Raw genomic sequence first — 17,814 nt, forward strand, 5'->3', positions numbered from 1 at the left:
GTGTAATATCAACTTCCAGCACATATCTTCAAACAATCCTCAAAGAATTAGAAGTAAAGGTTTTGTCTTATTCCAATGTTTTTCTTATTTTCTAATTTATTTAAACTGTTTTTCAATGGTAGGATAAATTTATACATACTGACCCGTACTCATTTAATTTATTTAATCACACTAAACAACTAACTTTTATAATGATTAGGATTAGCTCCTCTACAGGGCTAGGGTTGTGGTGGTTGCCTGGGGTTGTGCTTGCCTAACTATTTCTGAAGGGAGATTTTGGCCAGAATAAAACGAAAATGTAAGCAAAAACGGCTCTTCTCGGTTTGAGTTTTTTTATATTTATTTGAGATTTTATTTATTTCTCTTTTTATTTTTGTCGCTGTTCTTTATAGCAGAGCAAGAGAATCAGTTCATTCAGTTCACTGTACTGCTTGCACTGGGTCTAGAGTCAGTTTAGCCAGTGCAGTGCAAGACAGTGCAATAAGTGACGATGGCACTACATCCTCGTCATCAGATGAATGTAAAATATCAAAAAGTAGTAAATCTTTTTCCAGTATTGTTAATATTACAAATCCTTAATCACATCAAATAACCTCAAATACAACAATCAACAAATGCTCCATTGCTCTCTGCACTATATTGTTCTTTTTATCCGATCGAACTAATTCTTTACACTCGTGAACTGGCCTGCATACTAATTTTATTAATAGTTTGAATTGTTTCACTTTTTATTTCACACCTGATACTTAATATGAGGGCTGTTTTTTATCCACCTCTGATAGGCTATAAATTTAAGACATGTTCATAAAAAACAATAATTTTATTACCAAAAGTTTGGTACATTTATGGTTAATTATCGACATAATCAAAGAGATTGACATTTGTCATATTTGTGGACAAGCTTTTCAATACCTTCTTCAAAGAAAGTTGCCGCCAATGTAGCCTAACCGTTCAGTAACAATAGAGTACAAAACAGATCTTGAAACTTCTGGAAGTTCCGTAGACAAAACAGTAATGGTGAATCTGCGGTTTTATTCAACCATTCTGTCAACTCGTTGAACCAGGTCATCTAAAATGAAAAATTTTCGTCCTTGGCCCCCTTAATCATGCTCATCACTATGGCCATCTTTAAACTTTCGACACCCATACACACTACTCATTATCTGATGGATTTCTGCAGCACTATGGTCTTCAGCCTGTAGAAAATGAATCACAATTCACACTTGGCAGGAGCATCAATAATGGCGGACATGTTTACGTGGCTGTAGCACAACGCCGACTGACGCCTGAATGTCAACAATAGTGGAGTGTGTAGAGCGAGAGCTTCGCAGTCGCCTACAGCGTATGCCCGCTTTCTAAATAAAAATAATAAAATTCTATTTTTTACTCATTTAGTAAATACAGATTCTAGAAATGTCTTCATATTGGTCATAATCTATATTCACAAACTATTTGGTTGGTTCTCTTTATTAATTGTTGTAAATTAGTTAAGATGATATTTGTTATAATGAAGGTTTTATATTATGTTACAGATATCTCCAAGAATATGTAGCTTTGGGCACTGCTGGTGGTTTGTACCATTTCCGAGATCAAATTAGGTTTGGAAATCCAGAAGCATTTTTTGTTATGAATGGTGATGTATGCTCTGATTTTCCACTTTTGGAACTTTATCAGTTTCATAAAGCTGCAGTTGAAAAATCTGATAAAACGGCATTGGTTAGTTAAAACATTTTTCTATTTATTTATAACAAGATCTCAATTAGCTATCATTCATTAATCATATAGTTCAAACGTTCGATTTTTTAATCCATTTTTGTAAGCTAAAGTACACTCCACAAAAAGCATATTACTTCAATCTTGATAATTCCAGTTTACATGCTCTTATGAATCTTAACTTAGCTGCACGGTATTCCCTGGTCAGTTGACGAGCAGTATCAACTACTCTAGCTACAAATACAGCATTTCTTAAAATATTTCTCACAGTTTGTGAAGTTATTCCTACATTAGCGCTTCAGTTAACTCTTGTTAAAGATGTCTTGCTTTACATCTCTTCGTAAAGTTTGCAGTCTCAAAAATCTGCAAGCGTAGTTGCCGAAGATCGACCCTAAACCCTTCTATCATATTATCCGGTGTCTCGACACTCGTAACTACATTTGGAGGAGTGTATATTTTATAAAAAATAAAATTTTATCTAATTCCGCTAACAAATGTGACACTTTAAGTCACTCCTTGACATTATGAAACGTTACATTTTCCGTAACCTCCATATATCAGTTAAGAAGAGTAGTTATGTAAGAACTTTATGTAAGTATTTAGGTGTCAAAGAATAATTTATTATTTACTGTAATGACTGACAATTATTTCATTATTTAAACTGACAATTGACTCATTATTTATAAACGTTGAAAACAACATTATTAAAGATAGTTATTTAAAGTAAGTCCATTTTCTGGGTGAATAGTATCTTGAACTTCTAGTCTAATGTTACTTTCATTTGAGGCTGTGATATCTTCTTGTATGCCGAGCTGGTCGAGAATGTTTCCTGAAATTTTTATTTTCCAATGAACTCTTAACATAGCTCTCGGCTACACTATTCGATTTCCATCCTCCAAGTTGCTTTATTTTCAGATTGTCCACTCTTGAGTCTGTCAAGTGAGATGCTGACCAGCGTCCAAAACAGTGGTCGCCAAACAGTCGATCGCGAGCCACTGGTGGCTCGTGGGGTAATTTTGGGTAGCTCGCGGTGACGCTCAGCGGGTTGGCAACACTTGGTGTCTGGGAGTGCCGATTAGTCATTCCCGGAGTTACACGTTTTTGTTTCGCAGACTGTTACTGTCATGCGTGTAGCCAGAGTGAGGTTATGTCTGTGCCGTATGTGTTTAATTCACGTAAACACGTGTAAGCTCTTTCCTTGTTTGTTCTTCCTATGGCTATTTCAAGCAACAAGTCGAAAATCTATCACTATCATGCAGAGTGGGAGACTGATTACTTTTTTACGCAAGTTAAAAATAATCGTGTGTGTTTACTTTGTAATGTGAGCGACTCTGTTGAGAAGTGGAATTGAAAAATATCCGCTGAATTCAGCTCTGAGAAGGTGATGCAGTTAAAATCTCAGCTAAATGCACAATAGTAAACTTTTTTAAAACACTAGACAAGAGCAAGGCAGCTACCGAAGGCGTCATTCCGGACTTCCAAGGTCATCGCTCAAGGAAACCGTTCGAAGATGGTGAGATGATTAAAACTGCAATTTTAGAAGCTGCAGATACATTATTTGATAACTTCAAAAACAAAGCTTAGATCATGTCTGCTTTAAATCCGTTCAGTTTTCTTCTAATACAGTGATGTGAAGACTTGAAGCTATGAGTTGTGATTTAATTTCACCGCTTAAAATTGATTTTGATCATTGTAGTTATTTTTCCTTATAACTTGACGAATTAACAGATATAGTTGATAGAGCTCAGTTGGATATTTTTGTAAGAATGGTATTTGAAGATTTTGAAACAAAAGGAAAACTGGTAAAGGTTGTGACGCTTACTATACTATATATATAGCTCATTGAATCTGAAAACATTCCTGTGAAGAAGTTGGTGGCCCTAGCTACGGATGGAGCTCCTGCAATGTTAGGCGTGGAGAAAGGATTTATTGCTTTGTGTCGTGAAGACAGTCACATACCAAAATTTTTGTCTTACAATTGCATCATGCACCAGCAGTCACTGCGTGGAAAGTTCTTAAGTATGAACAATGTCATGAAAACAGTTGTCAAAATAGTAAATAAAATAAGAGCATATGCACATCAAAGACTTTTGTTCAGAGAACTAATTGAAGAGTTTGAATGCCAGTATGGTGATCTGTTGCTTCGCACAGAAGTTTGTTGGCTTAGTAGAGGCGGAGTTATGCAACGTTTCAAAGAGTTGCTACCTGCACTGGTGAAACTCTTAAAAGATCGGGGTGAGCATCTCACCGAACTGATCTTCCACATAGCTACAAGATTTTTCCTTTCTTACTGATATAACTGAAAAGTTGAATGGCTTAAACTTGCAACTTCAAGGTAGAGATAAGAACATCGGCGGAATGATTTAGATATAACATCATTTTCAAAAAAGCTCAATCTGTGAGAAAAGAATATAACTCAGTTTGAATACAAGCTCTTTCCTAGTCTGAAGCTGATCGTTGACAAATAAAATCCTCCACAACACCCCAGCAATAACCAAGAATAAGTTGAAATTCTTTCAGATTTAAGACAACAATTTGATCAACGATTACAAGATATTAAAAGCATATTGATTGTGGCAGAGTTGTCAACTCTCCCTTTATAGAGATCGATAGAGATTTTACAGCTTATGTTGTAAAACATTTTGGTGGAGATCAGGCTGCCGTTGAAATAGAACTTGTTGATTTTCAGAATGACCTGTATCTAAAATCTTTCTCTTCCACTGAAAATGTCTGGCCTCTAGTTCCCAAAGAAAAGTATCCAATTGTGGTTCAAGTTGCATTGAGATTGAAAGCTATGTTCAGTTCTACATACTTGTGTGAAGCATCTTTTTCCAGTATGAATTTCATAAAAAACATATTTAGAAACAGACTGATTAACTGATTAACATTTGGACAACTGCATCAGAATGGCGGCTACAACATACTCTCCAAACTTCAAGAAAATACTTGATGGCCAAAAAGAGTTCCACTCCTCTCATTGAAATTAACATTTAAACTTTTTTTGTTACACTTTCTATATATTTTGATTAATACTAGAAATAAATGGTCTTTTGTAACTGGTTTAAATTCCATTTTGTGTACTTTCTTTAGCCCAATGGCTTACTAACTCAAAAGTTTGGCGACCACTGATCTAAAACAACGTCCTGTGTATCCTTCAACATAAGGTAGACCCAGGTAATGAGCAATTTTTGCTGATAATTTTTCAATGGTATTTATACCCACGGTTGTATGCCATTATAGTATCGCAGAAAAAATCTGTCGTGCGGCCTAGGGAACAGATTTAATAATAAATTATAAAAATATCATAAATTAAGTCCTACTTTTGCAAATAGAAATATCTAGTGACCTAATCACCCTCAAATAATGGTGCGATTGTAATCTTCTCTGTCTTATCTTCTCTGTATTATATAAAAATGCATTGCAGCCTTTTTTATCAAACAACATCACCATGAATGTCGTTGAATCTGTAAAATTCTTAGGGATTATTATTATATATAAATTCTTCAAATAGGAGCTGCATATTGCCGCATATCTAAAAAATTTCTTCTTTTCTAAAAAGCTCCTCCTGTTTTGCGCTGGGATTATTTTCCAAAGAACTGAACTTATCTACCTCCTTAACAGTTTATTATGCCCTTATTGAGTCGCATCTCCGATATACCCTTCCCCTCTAGGGTACGTATTGTGTGACTCATTTTGTGAGAATCTTGCAAATGAAAACTGCTAGATATTTATTCAGACTAAATAGCAGGGCTTACTGCAGGGGGTTCTTTAGAAGATTAAAAATTCTGACTTGCCAATTGAAATCAAATCGATATCATCTTTTGCTGCATTCGGCAATAATTTGAGGGCATATTTACTAGAAAGTGCCTTCTACTCTGTAATAATAATATTTAATTCCGAGCATGCTGCATACTAGTTTAATTTTGCTATGGACAAGTATACTAATTTTTACTTATTACTATTACTTATAATTTTGTTACTCATTATGATTTTCTTCTATATGTTGAAATTTTATTAGTTATTTTTATGTTTGTTTTTTAGTTAACAAGCTTTTGTTTACAACTGTAACAATTTTTTGACAATAAAGCGTTTCTTTCTCTTTCCCTTTTATTTTGATGACCACGTTTTTAAATGCGTCTCTGTCTCTCTCCCTCACAACTTGAAACAATTCTCCGACGCTGTGATTTGTCCATTCTCTTATGTTATGGAGCCAGGATTTCTTCTTCTTGCCGATGCTTTTTTTTCCTCTACTCAGCATTATGTTCTGTTCGAAGTTAACGTCAAACATAATTTTTCTAATATCAGAACCGGTAAAGACGCCTTCTTTCAATTTAGTTTCTGAAAGGTGTAGAAATTTCTGACAGAGATATGAACAAGGCCCGTCTTTAGGCAAAGCCTGTACAAACTGTTTCAAGAGGCCTAACTTAATATGTAGTGGTAGTGGAAGCACGTTTTTTTGGGTCTACAAGGCTTTTGCGTAGAATGTTCTTTTCGCCAGGCTTTAAAGACTCTCTAGTAGGCCAGTTATTTTTGCACCAATGGTGATTCGTAGCTCTACTGTCCCAATCACACAGAAAACATGGTAACTTGGTAAAACCATCTTGCTGACCAAGGAGCATGCACGTTACTTTTAAATCGCCACAGTAACATCGAACCATATGCAGAATAACCTAATTTATTTAACACTATTTCTAGATTTTCGTAGCTCTCTTTCATAAGTACAGAATGAGCGACAGGTACAGAAGCATACACGTTACCGTTGTGTAGTAAAACAGCCTTCAAACTATTTTTGGATGAATCAATAAACAGCCACCAGTCTTCTTTTTTGTACCCAATTCCAAACTCACTCATTAGACCAGGAATGTCTGAGCAGTACACCAAATCACCCTCTTGTTCAAAATACTTTGCAAATTGCTGAAATTGTTCATCGTATTCGTCTAACTCCGAGTGTACATCAGAAAATTCTTCTGTTACAATAGAATTTAAGTCCTTTGGTGGTTCAGGAACCTGCAAATCTACACCGTGCCCTACTGGTCGGATAGCGGACGGAAGGTTAGGGTAGCTTATTACCTTCTTATTTTTAGAGTTATGACCAGTAATATCAAAACTACAAAAGTAACAGTCATTGGAATGATTTCTTGATTCCCTCCATATCATAGGAACAGCAAATTTGAAGTGTTTTTACTCTTTTTTTAACCATTTTCTAATGTCTTCAACACATACATAACAAATCTTATGCGGCGCCGAAGTTAATCCTGATCTCCAAGTTTAGTTCTAAAGTATGGTAGATAAACCTTTTTTACAAAGTCTGTAATGTTTCTTTGGTGTTTTTTAATAACAAACTCACCACAAATATCACAAAAACTGTCAGCAGAGTTTTTACAACCGCGATTAGGCATTGCACTGAGCACATGTACATACAGGAAACAGAAACGTGAAACTGAGGTTAGGTTGAAACTAAACTAAACATCAAATGTTTAGAATGTATTTCATCAGTACTACCAACATCATCTTCGTTCATACCCCTAGATAGGTATGGGTCGGTCTTGGTTCATTAGACCTATTTTTTCAATTTTATTTTAACTATAAAAAAGCTCTTAAATTCTAAAAATGTTGCTTGATTTCATAAATGTAACTATAAAATGTGAATAAATGGTGTGTGTTACAGCTTTTTCAGCTTCATATTTGCATTCAGCAACCTAAAAAACATAAGAATAAGGTATTTTCAGTAATAAAGTTTTGTCATCGTTGGCCTTATTAAAAAAGCGCGGAATTAGATAAAACGTTGTGCGTAAACACGTTATGAAATGAACGATATTGTTCAACTCGCGTCATTGGCAAAGCAATATCGCTCTTTTCAAAACTAGTTACGTAAATAACTATTTTTGTGTTAGGTAACAATAATGGGGACTGAAGCTACAAGACATCAATCTTTGAACTATGGATGTATTGTAACAAATAGAGAAACCTTTGAGGTAACTCATTATGTCGAGAAACCCAGTTCTTATGTTTCAACATTAATTAATTGTGGAGTATATGTATTCTCCCCAGAAATATTCAATACCATAGGTGCTGTTCATATGAAACAACAGGAACAATATAGGTTTGTTACTGATGTATTACAATAAATTGAATAAATGAGGTGCCTAGAATCAAAAACCGCCAAATGCATATTTTTTCGAAGTAAAGTTTGATATTGTTTCTTATATAATTATACAAAATACACATACAAACATTATTGTTGATGAGAAACTTTATACAGATATTGTGTGATCTAGTAACAATAAAGACTGTGTACTTTTTACAAAATATTAAATTTTGTTTTATGATACTTTGTAAGATTTTTTACCAATGATTTGTTTTACTAAGCCTATAAGTTATTAAAGTGTAAAAAAATTACAATTAGTATAGATTTTATAGCTCAACCTTTTTGCAGTTTAAGCTTATTTCTGTTTTAAATCCCGCCAATCTAAATATCAAAATCCGAATATTGATTTTAAATTTTTCTAAATATTTATGAAACTATTTTGGGGATCTCGATCATACATTGCCTCGGTTATAAAGTAAAAATTATTGATGTTTTGGTGAACAAATTAATAATTTCTTATGATTTTTTTGTTTGCGACATTCTTATGTACTTTCCCGAAAATTTCTTAAGATGGACTTCGCGGATTTAGATTCTAGGCGCCTCAAATTCTCAAAAATTAAGGAAATCATCATGAATTTCTGGTATTGTTAGGGATGTAAAACAATTTACCTACTACCAATATGTAATATCAAACATTAAGATACTAATATGAGTTTCGTAATGAGATACTTTACCGCACTAGTGGAAAGAACTCATGAATAAAAAATTAAACCTCATGTATTATAATAATTAAACACAACACCTGTACAATTAATGATGTTTATTCCAGTTGACGTGGAGGCAATTGAAGAATTGTAGTTTTCAATTTCAAGTGAATTTTTTGTAGAAACAATTTCTCCTCCCATTATTTTAGTAGCTATATTTTTTTTTGTTTTCTAAGGATATTTCTACATATCCTTCAGCGACACTACTGGATTTCTATTCACCATGTCTCTTCAAAATGTGCATATCAACACCAGCATCAGCAAGTAGGGATGCTGATGATCTTCTAAAACAGTGACCTGTATATTGTGATGGATTTAGTAGCTCCAGAAACGTTGCTATTTTTTTTTAAATGCGTCCAAAAGTATTGATACCAATTGGTTGAGAAAAACATTTTCCATTTTTATATAAAATAAAAAACCGATCATGAACTATATTTTGAGGTCGAAGTCGAACATATTTTCGGACGTTATTCAAGCAGTCAAAACCAGCGTTGTTTCCTCTAGTAATAGCAAATTCTCTTTGAATTTTAGTTTTATTTCGTCAACTACATCACCAATTTTTAACTTCATCAATTCTTCTCTTCGGCAGGCGCCAAATACACCCACGATTGAGGAAACTTATAAAATAATATGCTACATGGAAAAGTCACCATATTTATGTATAATCTTACCTTCATCATCAAGAATTGATCATCATTGGCTTCTTTCAAAAATCTGTATATTTTCCTTTGAAAATATACTGGATTTTTTCGGCTTGTAACCTTCACTTTTCCGCTTCAAGAAAGCCAATAGCTGTGAATATTTATTTATGTCCACATTTCTCTTCACAGATATCATTGTTCTCAGCATACCATAATGTGTCCATAATGATGATGCCTTTTCTTTTTCAGCAAAATAAGCTAATAAAATTTTCTCCGGTCTTCTTTTGAACTGCACCAGTCTTCGAATCGCTCATATTCTTTTGAGTATACATTGCGGGATTTAGCGGGTACTAGGGTTTGTATTGCGTTATTTGCAGCAAGTTCTATATCAGAATCCACACTTTCATAGTCGGAACTCATGTCGATACAATTATACCAAACTGAAGTGGACGCGTGAAAATTGACAGTTCGCAGCAAAATAAATTAACAATAAGCGCAACGCTTGCTTGTTACATGATTCTAATATCATTAATTTCAGGAATATTGACAAATTTTGAGTAAATAATTAATATTATTGGTAGTAATAATGTACTATATTCATATCGTAAATTCATATTACTATATTCAATGGGTTATTACAAATTTCCCATCTCATTTCGTAATATGAATCTTTACGACACTTATATCGTAAATATCTATTACGTATATTATTTGAAAATATAATCATATATAAATTGACGATCAAAAAATTATTGGTTTTTGTTTTAATTTGAAAACTTGTGAATTTGGTTACAGCAAAAATTACAACGGTAACGGTTATAGAGATACTGGTTATATCGAATTAGAGCAAGAAATTATAGCACCCCTCGCCGGATCCGGACAGATATATGCATTGCCCGTCACAAACTGGTGGTCACAGTTAAAAACTGCTGGTTCCGCTATTTACGCTAACCGCCATTATCTTCAACTATATAGAACTAAGCATCCGGAAAGATTATGTGCATCTGGGGGTGGTGGAGATACTTGCGTTATTTATCCGGATGTACTAGTAGACAAAACTGCGTCAATTCATCCGACTGCAGTAGTAAGTAGATTTTGTTAATATGTTTCTAGGACTAATTTTATAATGCAGATATAAATAATCTCATGGACAAAATTAACGCACCACACTAAAATATAAAAACACAAAAACAAAACAAAGTTAGGTACATTCAAATAATAATGAACACCTACAAATTAGTCGAATATGACCTTAACTTAACCTTGTTAACCTTTGCTAGAAATGCATAAATAAGTTATCATAATAAATGCACATGGATCAACCCTAATACCGCGAGGCAATTCTCTACTTCTTATCACTACTTTACTCTCTATGAGTTGGTTGTGATTAGAAACTATGACTTCGAATTATCTTTTTGAGATAGTCCCATAGATGTTCTATCGGAATCATCTGCGGACTGTTAGGTGGCCACTCTAATAAAGGGATATTAACATCATGTAGGTAGCCAATAACCTGTTTAGCCACGTTGGGACGTAAGTAAAAAATTAGGCTATCAAACGGAGCAAAAAGCATCACATGTTCGACAATAATGTTGTCTGAATAATATTAGGCTCGTACGTATAGGGGCCAATTCTGTACGTACATCCAAACAAATTCCTTCCCAAAATATTTTGGAGCCATCACCAAAATGCACTTCAGGAGATATATTACAGCTGGCAAACTTTTCTCCTTGCCTTTGCTAGACACGCTCACGTTCATCTGAAGCTTTAAGGCGTTTAAATTTTCATATAGTTTTTTTGAAGCCGACGCTACTGCCACAAAAAGAACAAATCTAGTATGAAAAATAGTCTTACCTCCGAATTATTTTAATGTGAAGCGATTGGCATGAAATTTTACCCTTAACTTCAAAAGTGAAAATGATCTGAACTCCGCCTATTATTTTTAAGGGGTGTAAACAACTCCTTAATGGAAAAATTGACATTGAACCAATTTATCGCTAGATAACGTGTTTAATATTAAGGGGTGCAATTGTAAAGTGATTTCTAACACAATTACCTCATAATAAAATCATTTTCAACCCCTTGAAAACCTTACAACACTTGCAAACTACCCCTAAATTGAAAAAATCACAGAAATTACTTTGGTATGATATAAAAAGATTTAAGTATAGAGTAAATAATATTTTATGTTTTCTATCTTGATTATCCCTTTCGACGCTTTTAAAATATATGTGTCATAATATGTATATATTATATACATAAAACAATAGTTTTGGGTCTCTATTACTGTGTACTTTGACTTTGCTCCACACTCCGAAATTTTAAGTTTACTAAGTAGAAGAAAATACGATTAGTTTTTGGACCATAATTCCTTTAATTTTGATGCAATCACAATTTATAAAAAAACCATTTTAAAGGTAATTAAAAGAGCTACAATTTTTCAGTACAATAAATAGTGAAAAACTTTTTATTTTAAGACGGTGAAGGGTCAAAGGCCTCGAGACAGACTGTGATTGCGCTGCCGCGCGCCCTTTAAGCAATCATATCTCCGTCAATTTTTCTGTGACAAAAAAAATTTTGGTCAGAAAAAGACCAACATTTTTCATCATTATACTTTTATACGTATCTTTCATCATTTTTGAGATATTATGAAAAGAAGGTGATTTTCTGTGTGTCCTAAAGCAGCTAAAGTGCTAGAATCCATCAAACTCTTAAAATTAATTTTAGACGGAATACGATTAATTTTAATTTTGGTGGAAATGACACTTATGAAACCCATTGATTTAAAAGAAAAAACCATTAGATGGTTTTCTTATTTGAATTACAGCTCACTCATTTTATGTGCAAAAGACTTAACAGAGCTCATTTTAAAGCTTATTTCAAGAACTACATCAATGTATCTGCTCGCCGCTAGATGGTGTTGAACACATCGATACAGACAAAATAAAAAACGGCTTTGATCTTTAATATCTCGCTTAATATTGCACATAAAACACTTTATGAAAAACCTTGCTCAGTTTTTTACCTGCTACAATTCTTTCTTCATAAAATTTTCGTTAATATGCATATTTTTGGAGATATTTTCAAAAAACCGATGATAAACGTGAACTTTTTTCTCAAAATTAGGCCTTCTATCGATATCCGAGGTTATTTTGAAAAAAAATTACACCACCGAGAAGGGGTGGTAACCACCCCCAGGGTGGGTGCGGAGTTCAGATCATTCACCTACCAAGTCAGACAGATCTTTGACCTTGTCCAATTTTTGCGTTAAAGTCACCTACGATGTATGTGACTTCATTTTTTTTTACTTTTTTAATTGTGTTCTTTAAATGACTATAGAATGGTTCTATTTCATTGTCATATTTCTTCTCAGCAGTAGCGGCATTTACTTGAATAATATTCATATTAAATGGTTCACTATTTAACTGGAGTAGTGCCATCCTGTCGCTGATGGGATATCGTACAGGCGATGGAAAACGAAGAAACCTACAAATACCTAAGATTTCAACAGGCTAAGCTGCTGGACCACAAGCAGACAAAAGCTAAAATCCAGGATCAATACACCAAAAGAGTGAAGTCACTTATGAAATCCGATTGAAATGCAGGCAACTTAGTCCAGGCAATCTACACCTACGCCACACCTGTTTTAGCGTACTCTTTTGGAATCCTGAAGTGGACGAAAACAGAGCTAGAGGGTATTCAGAGGTTGACACAAACAATGATGACGAAGAATAACAACTACCACCCGAAGTCATCCACTATTAGAACAACATTACCCCGAAAAGAGGGTGGGAGAGGCTTGATCGACCTTCTTAACCTGCACTCTCGGCAGGTAATTAAACTATGTGAATTTTTTCATAGGAAATCAGACACCTCAAACCTACACCGGATAAGGATTACTCAACCTCGCATCGCTAGAATCTGAGTTGAATATAGTATTGGACACCGAGAAGCTGGAACAGTGGTCACGAAAGGCATCACACGGTAAACATCTTCACGACCTCAACCAGCCGCATGTTGACATAGAAGGTTGTAGCTTCATGATGGTTATCCAGAATCAACAAGTTATTAACACGAATAACTACAAGAAAAATGTTATCAAGGATTCGAACACTCAATCTGACAAATGCAGAAAATTCAGCCTTCACAATACTTATATTATCACATAGTATTACAAGTACCAGCCGCCGAAGGTGCTCGAAAATTACAATTAAAGACTCTACTGCGATAGGTGTATTATTACCGATAGATAGGTGACGAATAACAGACCTGACATCGTGGTGGTTGATAGAAGATTCGATTCAGTTCTTCTTGTCGATGTAGCTAGGAGAAACTGATCCTTCGACCCGAATTGATGGGTCATCCGCCGTACAGTCCTTGTTTGGCACCCAATGATTTCTTGTTATTCCCGGAGAACAAGAATAAATTGCGAACCTGACAAAGCGGTTGATGCTTTAAATCACATGTTTGGAGGTACCTCAATCGAAATGGAAAAAATGCTGCGACAATTAGTTCAAACTCATTCAAAAGTGTCAAATATGAAACTGCCATCATAGAGTTTTACATTTTGGTTGAGTCACGAATAAAATCAAATAAGAATGCTTCCAAAATAAAGAATAGTTTTCAAAATTTAATTTTAGTTGATCTGTTTGAGATCGCGCACAATTTATATAATATTCTCGTTTCAGTTAGGGCCAAATGTAAGTATAGGTCCTGGTGTAACGGTAGGATCGGGTGTAAGAATCCGAGAAAGTATAGTTTTAACTGATGCTACCATAGAGGAACACAGTTTAGTTCTTCATAGTATAATCGGACGGGGATCGAGAGTAGGTAGATGGGCAAGAGTTGAAGGAACACCATCAGATCCCGATCCGAATAAACCATTCGCCAAAATGGAAAATCTACCATTGTTCAATAGAGACGGAAAGTTGAATCCATCTATTACTATATTAGGTAAGATCATAATTTTTTGAGTTTTTTCTATTTGAATATGATTTTTAACATTTTAAATTATTTATTGGAAATATAAATATAGTGTGTATACTAAAAAATTTCTATAACTATAAATGATGCTGTACACTACTATCAAGTATTCGACTGGTATTAACAAAACTTACAAAACTTAGAAATTCCAAGATTGGCCTTGGAAAAATCATATTGAATTTTTCACGCAGTATAATATTTTTTTTTAAATGCAATAAGTGATTTTCAAACTACATAAATAACTAATGGAAACGATATATAAAGTTGTCGCATTTTTATTGAATTTTTAGTGAAAGTTCAAATCTTTAGTCCTGTCATCTTAGGCCAAATTAGGTGAATATCTGGAAAATCGACATATTCAGTATATTACCACGTGAAAACTTCTATTTTGGTATACTAATACCAATCTCAAAATTCATGTATAGTTCGATGGTCAGAAAAATAATTTTTCTTTTTTATATATCTGACGCGCGGTCAGAGAATTATCAACTGGTCGTCCCGTTCAAAAATTCGTAATATTGAGGTTATAATTCATTGCTAATATATAATTATCATTTTTTATCACCTCTTATATTAAATTCATTTTTTTTTACTTATCTATTTTTAATTAAGTGTCAATTTATTTAATTACACTTACCTGGCAATGTAATTAAGAAATTGTTGAGGATAATACTTAAATTGTAAATATATTTTTTTTCCATTCTGTACTATAAAGTCAACTTTGCAGTACTAATTTGAGTCTGGAAAATGGTACTTTACGATATCCTTGTACTTTACAGTACTCTTAAATTCTCTCGTTTGAAATAATTAGAAATAAAAAAATCACTTAACATCAATAACTAAACTTTTATTGTAATTTTTGAATGTTAACAGTAAGGGCGTAACTACTGTTACCAGAAACATTTATTGTAAGAATTACTGGATGTACTTCTTTATTTTCAATAATGCTGGAAGATTGTAGTTTTGGTTTAACACTTGTACAAAAGTTTCACCTGCTTGTATCATTCTTTCTATTTTCTTTTTGCTCTCGACGGATTCAGCCATCGATGAACTCTTCCATCCACCATGCCGGTTTAAAACATTGATATAAGCCTCAGCGTTGGCCAACAGCGTTGACGAAGTCCTTCTGAAGCATTGTTCGGTGTATTTTTCTGGATGTTCAAAATTGAAGAATTCAGCAACTTTTTTAGATGTCCCACCAACAGTGTGTATTCCAGCACGCATTTTCCTTGTCTGTAGCCTACCAAAAGTGCTTTTAGTGAAAGGTGTTTTCGCAAATTTTTATATTTTCTGAAAACATTCAAATATTGCACCACATTGCTGTTTATCACAGTAAAAACTCGTCGAACATGTGTTTTTGTGTGATTAATGCGAACCACTAACTAAGACCAGTATCCTTTACATCGTCTACTTCTAAATTATAAATGTCTTCCGTTCTAAAATCTCTGGCAATGCCAATTAATGCGATAACTTTCACCAGTATATAGTCTATGTCTGGTACATCTCTCATAAATGTTTCAATTTCTTCCTTTTTTAGCACCTTCCGACTGGTTTGGATAGTAGTCTACACTTTATTTTTTTAAAGCTATAAACTTAGAATAACGGGAAATGTTGGCATTCTCATTAACCATAATCATTGAATTGACCATCGAGTATTTAGACCATAATGGAGAGCTATTTGATGTTTTTGATGCTTCTTAAAAACAACTATTCTTACCACATCAAAAAAATAATCCAACATCACATTTTCATCAGCACTTTTTACCTCTTATTTCTTACGCCAATTGCAAAATTCGCATATTTTTTTGCGTACTTTTTCGAAGACTGTTCTCAGCAATTTTATTTGAATTATCAGCCATTCTTTCGAAAAATATTTTTTGTTTTTTCAAAAATTCAATATGTCTGCCTTTGTTTACAATGTTACCTTAGTGACTTCTGTTAACTTTTATTTTTTTAAATAATAAGAGAATATTCAAAAGAGCTATTTTTCAGTTAAATTATCAAATATGACATTTTTTATACAATTTTTGATTCTTATTTAAAACCGAAAATAGTATGAAAAAAAAACATATTACGATATACGGTTCCTTCATCGTCTCGTCTAGAAAAATCTATCTCTTACCATACTTAAATCACTTCCCGGACATATAACGTAAATAACTATTTATTCATTGTTTCTATTAAGCATGTTATGATATATTATTGTCTCAATACTTTCGAACCATTTTTGTTGTATATTCGAATTTCTTGGCATCATAAAAAAACTTTATTTTAACTTACTGGCAAAAAACACGATTTATATACCATTTCTCAGATCAATCAAAATTTAATAATAACGCTCATCATCATCATAACTATCGTATTTACTTTATATCATTTGTTCAGTGTCTATTTTATACTTATGACGTCGCGCGTTACTGAAATGTTTAAACTACTTACAAAATTTTTGAATTTACAAACAATTTTTCTCTATAAATATCGATCAAAGAATAAAAAAAATGTAATAAAAGTTTTATATAAACTATCCAAAATTATTTTTTTCTCAAACCATGCAAGTATCCTAAGGGCGTGACGTCGGATTACTAAGTGTGTCGGACTAACAAGTTTTAGGATTATCGAGTGTCAACTGTAGTTTGAAAATCACTTATTGCATTTAAACAAAGATCATATAGGGTGCAGTATTCAATTAGAATCCCAAAATTATTTCTTCCAAAGCCAATCCTTGAATTTCTAACTTTAAAAAATAAAATGAGCTGTTAACTCTATGGCCAATTAAAATTAAAATATTTTATATTTTCATTTGTCAATATTCCAGACACAAATTCATTTTTATGTTATATGTATGTTTATATATATATATATATATATATATATATATATATATATATATATATATAAATTTATATTTTTATCCTGAGCTTTACTTTGAATTTAGTTATCTTTCCATATGAAATCAGTTGAAAATAATAGGTGTTATTATTTTTAATATTTTATATGAAAAGAGACCTAAAATCAAAATAAATTATTAATAAAAACATAAGAAGATCTGAGAAGTGGATAGTTAAAAAAATTGTATTTATATTGTGTTCTCATGTCATAAATCGAAATTAGTACTCATCTTTCATTTATTCTTTATTAACTCATTTCATTCCGCTGCAGTTGTAACCATTATATTTACTTGTGAATAAAGTAGTATTATTATTATTGAAGTACTTTTAAGTTCAAGCCAAGCTGAAGCAAAAAATGAAACTCCTTTTTCAGGTTGCTCGGTGAGTGTGCCATCAGAGACGATTCTCCTGAATTCTATTGTACTTCCTAATAAAGAGTTAGCGAGAAGTATTAAAAATGAAATAATATTATAATCATGGAAAGTCTGAAATATTTGCACAAATGAAACGTTTGTAATGAATTTTACTTTGGAATAAAAATAATTTCTAAAATATCAATTTTTTTCTATTTATTAAAATAACCGAGAAATATTGGGATTGAGTTTTGGTTTACCCTGAGTACAAATGAAATTTATCAAATAAGTGATTAGTTGCATCAAAACTAGACTAATTGGTCACATTCAGCGGAGGTAACTGTTGTACAACACTAGCGAATTCGTTCAGTGACACATACGCTA

At 33.0% G+C, this 17,814-nt stretch overlaps 1 protein-coding gene across 1 annotated transcript in view; it reads left to right on the forward strand.

Annotated features, from left to right (window-relative positions):
- LOC130442009 (mannose-1-phosphate guanyltransferase alpha-A) overlaps nucleotides 1-17,631 on the forward strand; it is an 18,645-nt gene extending 1,014 nt beyond the window's left edge. Inside the window, exons 3-7 of the mRNA XM_056775959.1 lie at nucleotides 1,533-1,716; nucleotides 7,608-7,816; nucleotides 10,002-10,290; nucleotides 13,895-14,159; nucleotides 17,451-17,631. Coding sequence (XP_056631937.1) covers nucleotides 1,533-1,716; nucleotides 7,608-7,816; nucleotides 10,002-10,290; nucleotides 13,895-14,159; nucleotides 17,451-17,551 — 1,048 coding nt within the window. The 3' untranslated portion in view covers nucleotides 17,552-17,631. The remainder of the gene's footprint in view (nucleotides 1-1,532; nucleotides 1,717-7,607; nucleotides 7,817-10,001; nucleotides 10,291-13,894; nucleotides 14,160-17,450) is intronic.
- The last annotated feature ends 183 nt before the right edge of the window (nucleotides 17,632-17,814 follow it).

This window comes from Diorhabda sublineata, chromosome 3 (genome assembly GCF_026230105.1).
Source record: "Diorhabda sublineata isolate icDioSubl1.1 chromosome 3, icDioSubl1.1, whole genome shotgun sequence".
In the NCBI taxonomy this organism is placed as follows: Eukaryota; Metazoa; Arthropoda; class Insecta; order Coleoptera; family Chrysomelidae; genus Diorhabda; species Diorhabda sublineata.